At 46.6% G+C, this 9,965-nt stretch overlaps 1 protein-coding gene across 1 annotated transcript; it reads right to left on the reverse strand.

Moving 5' to 3' along the window:
• Positions 1-599: 599 nt before the first annotated feature.
• On the reverse strand, positions 600-4,125 carry LOC142483703 (proteasome assembly chaperone 4-like). The gene is made up of 3 exons (XM_075583724.1): positions 3,995-4,125; positions 1,804-1,879; positions 600-1,239 (listed from the first exon to the last, which is right to left on the reverse strand). The coding sequence occupies exons 1-3, from the start codon at positions 4,010-4,012 to the stop codon at positions 1,118-1,120; spliced, it is 216 nt and encodes a 71-aa protein (XP_075439839.1). The 5' UTR covers positions 4,013-4,125; the 3' UTR covers positions 600-1,117.
• Positions 4,126-9,965: the final 5,840 nt, after the last annotated feature.

Genomic DNA, 9,965 nt, shown 5'->3' on the forward strand with positions numbered 1-9,965 from the left:
AAATCAAAGATAGAGCTCTGTTACAGATACGAAGAGTATGGAGGATGTGAAAAAGGTGGTGACCCACAGTATCTAAGGCTGTATAGTCTCATGTCCTGCAATGGTCTGAGGAGTGCTTTCAGAAAAGTAACAACGACGATAAAGCTCTCTCTACTTTCCCCAGTAAGGAGAGATGGGAGAATTTTTCTGCGGCCTTGGATCCGCCAGTTCTTTTGGTCCAGTCTCAAAAAAATGGCGACTCGTCTTTTCCGGATTTTTCTCATCACCGACAATCCACTCCACAGATTCCGCTGGTGGATTTTAAGAATGCAAAAATCGACGAATTGCATTTTATAATCCACATGTGAATTGCGGAATCCGCAGATTGGGTTGGTAAAATCCACCTGCGGATTGTATCCAAGGTTTGTTTTTGATTAATCCGCGTGGCTTGAAACTGGAACAATCCATCAATGGATTTTGAATGTTAAGGTCGGGAAATTCAGCAAAACGGATTTTGACAGTTTCGCCCATCTCTACGAGTCAGCAGCTGCCACCATAAACACTATAAACTACTATACCAGGCGTTGCCTTTCCTAGAAATCCTGAAGACGACTGATAAGTGGGTGTGTTACAAATCATTGCAGTTTTAATGCTGAACCATTGCTTACAGAAGGTAATGAACACAGAATGAAAATACTTTGTTGTTATGCATAAAACATTTCTCTGAAAACAAGGATTTCTCCTCAAATTCTTTTGTATTTGCACAACTGCTCTGTATAAGGAAAAAAAAAAAAAAAGTACAACGGACTAAAATCCACACTCCTGGCACCTTGGCTTGTTTTTCGGTGGGTGAAATATGCTTTATCCTCATTACACTTCAGAATAATTTCCTGTTTGATAGTGTGATAATAAAGGCATATTACTTTCCTTCAGCACTTTATATGTCCTGTGCATCAGGACTTGGAAATGAGTATGTCACGTTCTCTCATGCTCTCGTCACTAGTGACCTGCTGATGAGGCTAATTTTGAACCAATCAGGTCATCTGATCGTCGTATACCTGAAGTGCTTTGCTTCCTTCTGCTTCACATAAAGGGGGGGGATGGGAACACACAAACAAAATGTCTTTATTAATGCCCATCAAAACTTTTCAGGAAAGGTTTCCATCTCCTCCTTGACTCTTCCTTCTATAAGAAGCAGAAGCTTGAGGTCTTTACTTGTGATATTGTAACTTACAAACACTTGCTTTTTTGTCTTCATGGCTGCAAGAAAAGAACACAACCCAGTAAGCATGTTTTGATTGTTTTTACCTTGACTGGTAATCATGATCTCTTAATTAATGGCTCTTTTCAAAAGTAACATGACCGTTTAAGGCAGTATTTATTGAATGTCTGGAGTAACAATGTTCCCTCATAACAAATTAGCCTGATCCTTGCATATTTATGGTTTGCACAATAGTGACCCGACACATCCAATTATCTGTCCAAACAAAATCACAGAGGGCCAACAGCACCAAAGATTGAATATTACACTAGGTATCATCACCATTGTATAGTCCACACAACCTTTTATGACCCATTCAACCATTATGCGAGTAAGTCACTCATAATCCTGTCTGTTACTTATGGTCAGCAAATCCTTTTATACAGCTACCACCTTTACATGTCCGAGCACCTTTTTAAAGTCTAAGGTGGCAGATGGGAGGTAGAGAGAATACGTATAAAAAGGCAGGAGGAGGAAACGGGGGGAGGGGGCAAGAAGGAGAAATAGGCCATGAAGGGGGACAGACTATACATTAGTATAATATAAGGTTAACCTATACACACCTAGTCTCTGTGCAAAAGAACTTGAAGTGGTGTCAGATGGGTCCCCAATTATGGATGTAGACAATGGGACAGAGTCCTAGAATGAAAGAAACAGAAAATATTGATCATCATGAAGAACAAAGTGAGCAAACTTACATGTGACAAGTCACCACTGAAAACACAGGTCCTTGTTATAGTATTTATTTATAAGAGACTATATTTGCTTATAAAAAGCTTCAATGGAACATGGGCGCAAAAAACACGAGTTATGAATTTCCTTCACACACAAACAAGAAACCCAGTCTCACATTTGCAAAGCATATGTCATAATGGTGTGAAAATAAAAACAAGTTAGACATCCCATTTATACTTCTTTCAGTGTATAGCGGGGACATTTACAGGTTTATAATGTTGATAAGTTGTTGCATGAAAGCAAGACTCCACCTCTACTATTTCTAATGAAGAAGAAAACAGTGCACATGCATTTAATAGGCCAACTAAGACGTACAAGCATCAACCCACACGAGTTCTTTGTATTGCAGAAATTGGGCACAAATTGGAAGTGTCGTTCATTTTCAGCGAGTCTCGCTCATTGGTAGTCACTCACGTTTTAGCATCACTGGTTTAACACCTTAAAGTACACTTCTCATTAAAATGTATTTTTAGATTAAGAAATCCCGATATTTGGTTCCTTGGGCGTTTACATCTACACTATGTTACTTCTGAGAGAATTCATATTGACTGCATCTGTCTTACATTCAAGTACTTTCTGGACAAGTTACCCAACTATCTGAGCAGGCTTCTCACCCCTACATTACACAGCACTTATCTCCTTAGATCTGCCACCAGAAACCTGATTATAGTCCCACGGTTCAATAAAGAACCTGGTCGCTCTTCCTTCTCGTATCGATCATCCCAGTGCAGGAACAATTTACCCTCAAATCCTCCTCCTGTGTAAATGTAAGACTCCAGTCATTTCTTACTTTAAAACATGTTTGTAACCAACTTGTAATGTCAACTTATTTTGTACCCAGCTCATACCCCGCATTAACGTACGCAATAGGACCGGAGCATGTATGTAAAGCGAAAATATACTTAAAGTGAAGCACTACCTTTTCCCACTTATCGATGCATGTACTGTACTGCAATCGTCATATACGTGCATAACTGATGTAAATAACGCATTTGTAACAGGCTCATAGTCTCCCTACTTGCGCACAGCTTCGGTACAGGTAGGAAGCCGGTATTGCTGTTCAGGACGTGCTGACAGGCGCATGCGTGAGCTGCCGTTTTCCTATTGGGCGATATGTACTTACTTGCGAGTGTACTTAAAGTGAGTGTACTTAAAGCGGGGTATGCCTGTATTTGTTTACTGGTAAAATATTTTAAGAAATAAAACTTCTAGCCTACAGCAACCTCTGCTCCCTTAGCAATGGTTTCTAAATGTAGTCACTAAAATCTCTTGTATGGTTGGACAAGAATGATTATATTAAGAATAGGAGCAGCCAGTGATGTATCATTTCAGTGTGTAAAGTTTGCCAGAGATCCACTAGAGGGAGCCACAAACCTTAGCTTTCTCTATTACAGTCCACAAACAATTTCATAATTTATACAGACTGCGCATCTTGAGAACATGCTCAGAGTATTAACCTCATCACTTAAAACCGTAATCACCCCCAGAAGCCTACGAGGTCACCTCATAAATGTTAGTATCTTAGCCCCCAGAGCATGTTCTGCTCTTAATTTTTCGGATGGGGCAAAACTGGAGAGATGGAGGCGAAATGTGAAACGGAAGTAACACCACGGCCCGCCCTCCCCCCCCCCACACGCCTGCTGTGATATGCGGCGGCGATAGCTGCCGGTGCCGCTCCCCCCACACACCCGCTGTGACATGCCGCCGCCGGCGCCGCTCGTAACGGCCGCCTTTACCCCCACACGTCCGCTGCCATGGGTATACCAAGATGGCTGGCGCAGAGCTTCCGGTGCTGCGGCTGTGGGTGTAGTAAGATGGCGGAAGCCCCGCAAGTCCTCCGGCTGTGAGAGGAGGAGCCGCTGCTCAGCCTCTCTCCTCCCTACCTCCACTTCCCCTTCCCTGTGCTGACTGAGCGCCGCCGGGGCCGGAGGAGGAGAGGAGCCCCGGGATCATGGAGGGTAACCGTGATGATATCGCCGCCGGCGCCACTCCTAACGGCCGCCAATTCCCCCCACATACCCGCTGTGCTGTCAGCATATGCCAGCGACGTGCCCTGTCGCCTCTCACGGCTCCTGCTCCGGTAACGCGGGGGGTTTGAGCGTGCCGCTTCCCACGCAGCACTGCCGGAGGGGGGGCCCTCTTAAGCACAGTATCTGCCCCTCACATACGCCCGGCCTGTACAAAATAAATGCCCCTTATACATTAGTAACCACTATACATGTGTCAGCTAATTACAACCATTGCCCCCCTTCACACAAATTGCCCCTTCGCCCGCATTACTTCCCAACCAGCATCCTCAATTTGCCCCTTTATAGTTTCTGACCCCACAACATGCACCTCACACACAATAATTGCCCCCCTGATTAATGATTCTCAGTAATATGCCGCATTTGCCTTCTCCCCCCCACTCGTATTCTGTATCTGCCCCTTCACACACAGCAATTGCCCCCTGCCCATTACACTGCCTTGCATGCACCCATCTATTGCTCTATGCCATTGATATCAGGTTTCCTTTACACAACAATTTCCCCCTGGCACGCATTAATTTCCCCCTGGCACGCATTAATTTCCCCCTGGCACGCATTAATTTCCCCCTGGCACGCATTAATTTCCCCCTGGCACGCATTAATTTCCCCCTGGCACGCATTAATTTCCCCCTGGCACGCATTAATTTCCCCCTGGCACGCATTAATTTCCCCCTGGCACGCATTAATTTCCCCCTGGCACGCATTAATTTCCCCCTGGCACGCATTAATTTCCCCCTGGCACGCATTAATTGCCCGGGTACTCACAGTTTCTGATATCCGATATGAACACGGCCAGGCCCCGCATCCCGTCCCCATTGGACACGGCCGACACCTTCCTCACACCCGAGGACAACCTGTACAGCCCAGCAGCAGCCGCCGAGTCCGGGGTCCTGCGTGCACGCAACCCCAGCGTTTGTCTCCCCGGCTGTGTGTATGTGTGCAACATATGAATGTGTGTGTTTCCGGGCCCGGTGTGCCCGTGTCTCCCGGGGGGCGGGCGGGGAGGGGGTTTGAGAGAGAGTCAGGAGACTCAGATAGAGCCTCCGCGGGTCCGCAGCTCCGCCGGGGGTGGGGGGAGTCAAGAGAGAGGGGACAGGACACAGAAAGAGACATACACGCACACTGACTGACACGCACACACACGCACACTGACTGACTGACACACACACACACACTGACTGACTGACACGCACACACACTGACTGACACGCACACACACGCACACTGACTGACTGACACACACACGCACACTGACTGACTGACACGCACGCACACACACGCACACACGCGCACACGCGCACACACGCTGACTGACACACACACACGCACGCTGACTGACACAAACACATGCACGCTGACTGACACACACGCACACTGACTGACTGACACACACACGCACACTGACTGACTGACACGCACACACACTGACTGACACGCACGCACACACACGCACACACGCTGACTGACACACGCACACGCACTGACTGACACACACACACGCACGCACACTGACTGACACACACACACACTGACTGACACACACACACACACACTGACTGACACACACACACACACACGCACACTGATTGACACACACACACGCACACTGACACACACACGCACACTGACTGACACACACATACACACACACACACACACACGCACACTGACTGACACACACACACGCACGCTGACTGACACACACACACACGCACACTGACTGACACACACACACACACGCACACTGACTGACACACACACACGCACACTGACTGACACACACACACACGCACACTGACTGACACACACACACGCACACTGACTGACACACACACACGCACACTGACTGACACACACACACGCACACTGACTGACACACACGCACTGACACACACACACGCACACGCACTGACACACACACACGCACACTGACTGACACACACACACGCACACTGACTGACACACACACACACACGCACACTGACTGACACACACACACGCACGCGCACTGACTGACACACACACACGCACGCGCACTGACTGACACACACACACGCACGCGCACTGACTGACACACACACACACACACACGCACACTGACTGACACACACACACGCACACTGACTGACACACACACACGCACACTGACTGACACACACACACACACGCACACTGACTGACACACACACACACACACACGCACACTGACTGACACACACACACGCACACTGACTGACACACACACACACTGACTGACACACACATACACACACACGCACACTGACTGACACACACACACACACGCACACTGACTGACACACACGCACACGCACACTGACTGACACGCACACACACGCACACTGACTGACACACACACACGCACACTGACTGACACACACACACACACACACACTGACTGACACACACACACGCACACTGACTGACTGACACACACACACGCACACTGACTGACTGACACACACACGCACACTGACTGAAACACACACACACTGACTGACACACACACGCACACTGACTGACACACACGCACACTGACTGACACACACACGCACACTGACTCGCACACGCACACTGACTGGCACACACACGCACACTGACTGGCACACGCACACTGACTGACTGACACACACGCACACTGACTGACACACACACACACACGCACACTGACTGACACACACACGCACACTGACTGACACACACACACTGACTGACTGACACACACGCACACTGACTGACACACACACACGCACACTGACTGACACACACACACACGCACACTGACTGACACACACACACACACTGACTGGCACACGCACACTGACTGGCACACGCACACGCACACTGACTGGCACACACACACGCACACACACACTGACTGACACACACACACTCACACACACACTGACTGACACACACACACTGACTGTCACACACACACACACACGCACACTGACACACATACACACGCACACTGACACACATACACACACACACACACACGCACACTGACTGACACACACACCCCAGTGATGAGCTGAACACCACCCAATAAACATTACCCCGCCAATCAAATATACTCATGCTCTAAGCAGTAATAATATTATTGTTACTTTATGTTGCTGACAACACACAAATAAGTTTCTCAATATGCGCGTGCACAGCACACACAGCTTTTTTTTTTTTAAAAGAGGAGATTAGATAGGTATAAAAACCAGGATTTTCGTAATTGATTTTTTTTTACAATGCGCTGGGCTCTGGGGAAGAGATCCGTTTTAACATCCAGAACACAATGTCAAACTTTTAGCTCTTGAACGGAGCATCCGATTTATAAAAACAAAAACAAAACGCACAGGTCTTAAAAATAAGAAAATAAAAAGTTTCATGCACAACAGTTTCTTGATAAAACTGAAACATCAATATTTTGCATGAAACTTTCTCTACTTTTTAAGACCTGCGAGTGCCTTCTTTATTTAATTTTTGTATCAAATAGAAAGCACGAAAATACTCGTTCAACTTCCGATTAGTTAGAGGTAGGTCAAATAGCCACATAAGAGGAAATCACCCCAAACTGCGGGTGATTGAAAGACCCTAATTAAATGAAATCAATACCATGACAGTATGACTACACATTCTTGGGCGGTCGAGGTAGATAAATGATAAGGAAAGAAGAAGATCGTTATAAACATAGGTTGAGATCCTGTTTTAGCACATTTTGTTACTGTATAGCAGCTGGGATAACAAGGGAGAGGGAGAGAGAGAAAGGGGGAGAGAGAGAAAGGGGGAGAGAGAGAGAGAAAGGGGGAGAGAGAGAGAAAGGGGGAGAGAGAGAGGGGGAGAGAGAGAGGGGGAGAGAGAGAGGGGGAGAGAGAGAGGGGGAGAGAGAGAGGGGGAGAGAGAGAGGATAAAATCATGAAAATTCATATTTAATCATTGATTTTTTTTTATTTTACTACAAAATAAATGTCAAACTCAAAAGTGCTCATAACGTACAGTGAATTTCATAAAAGCCATCAACTCCATGCGTTCAGCCTGGAAATAGTATATATATTGGGAGTATAGCAAAGAGCCAAACGGCAATTGTATCCACAGTAAAAGTGATGTCAACTCTTGTTTCTAAGGTTAAAGTTTGAATGCCCGTGTGTTGAAAGTAAGTATCCACAGTTATTACAAAAAGGCTCAATTAGCTTAATCTGTATGCTATATAACAAATCGCCTGGCAGCCAGCCCAGGCTTACTAATTAAGATGTAGTTTTAATAAAACAGTGCAGAGTACCTACAATGCCCCTTGTGCAGATGGCATGTAGACGAGAGAGAAGAGTAGGAGAAAGTGAGAAAAACTGTACCTATAAAGAATTTCCTCCGGCTGATGATGGCTCAATTTAGCAATGCAAGTTGCTAGAATATCTAGCGGGGCACAGGCTACCCGTGGCACCACACGAGGTGGCGCGCTCCCTAGTCGGCCGACAGTGACGTCAGTTGACGATTCCGACATACGTTTTGCACGATTACACGCGTTCTCAACAGAGCTTGTACTCACGTGAAACGTACGTCGGAATTTTTCAGCTGGCGTCACTCAGTCAGCGCTGGTCCTCCACTCGTCAGCCAACTGGAGAGCTTGTGCTTACCTTGCTAAATTGAGCCATCAGCAAAAGTTGGAAATATTGTTTATAGGGATAGTTTTCCCACATTTTATCCTATCCCTCTCACCTATATGCCATCTGCAGTAGAGGCATTGCAGGTACGCCATACGGATTATTGAAACTGAATCTGAAAGTAACAATAGTATACACCCCCCCCCCCCACTTTTTTTTTTATTGATGTCTCAGATATATAAAACATGTGACAATGTCTAATTCTACATTCTTACCTAAGCTGGCAATGGTTTAGTGCTCCCGTTATAAATCCTGAGTGTGCCTAAAGAAACAGCCGGGCATTCATAAGAGACACATAAAAGTGACACACTCTAGAGGCGGACGCCTGAGGTCAAGCACGAGGAAGGATCCAGAAGACCGCGGCGTGGGACCACCTTGCGGTCGGCCGATTCATTAGCCAAGTCGGCCTGGTCTGGCCTAAGACCATGAAGGTATCTGCAAGTGCACCAAGGGCCACACACATAGGGGGTAGCGCTATTTCTCACACACTTTGGGGTGGGCCTGTCTTGTGGACACCGGGTGGTTAAGTGCCCAGGACACCCTCATGACTTTGGGGAAACCTCACCGGGGTGTGGATAAGGTGGTCAGATAGTGAGGGTACAGCCTTGGGTGGCCCTGTATAGTGTGTTTATCAGTAAATATAGTTATAAAAGCTAAACACACAAGAGTCAAGATAAATACAACTTGGGATGTCCCAACTCTGTGGGAACAAGAGCAACAAACAGGAATAGTGGTGGGTGCTGCGAGCAGAAAAAACCTAGTCAGGGTAACTGCATATAGAACAGAAGGGAAGCTGAGCACACCAAAATAAATGCAATAATTTATAAAAAGTTCATTTAATTGACTGATTACAGTCACAAACCATCGTTGGTTTGTGACTGTAATCAGTCAATTAAATTAACTTTTTATAAATTATTGCATTTCTTTTGGTGTGCTCAGCTTCCCTTCTGTTTTACATGCAGTAAATATAGTTAACCATAGTGTGTGTGTGTGTGTGTGTGTGTGTGTGTGTGTGCGCTTATTCTTTACTGTGGGTTCTTGTGAGGGGTTAACCTACTGCGTTAGGATCTCTCTCAGGTGGAGGAACGGTATACCAATGAACGTGACCACCCCAGGCTCCCAGCAGCGGAGGATCAGACCTCCTGTAAGCCATTCAAGTACTTTCCATTATACACGGGGAAAGGGGGCTAATACATACACACACACACACACACACACACACACACACATTTCAACCCCTGACCTTACACCTGCTGTACAGACCAAAGTTTCTGAATGTCTCTGGGCTAT

This window comes from Ascaphus truei, unplaced genomic scaffold (genome assembly GCF_040206685.1).
Source record: "Ascaphus truei isolate aAscTru1 unplaced genomic scaffold, aAscTru1.hap1 HAP1_SCAFFOLD_3585, whole genome shotgun sequence".
NCBI classification, from domain to species: domain Eukaryota; kingdom Metazoa; phylum Chordata; class Amphibia; order Anura; family Ascaphidae; genus Ascaphus; species Ascaphus truei.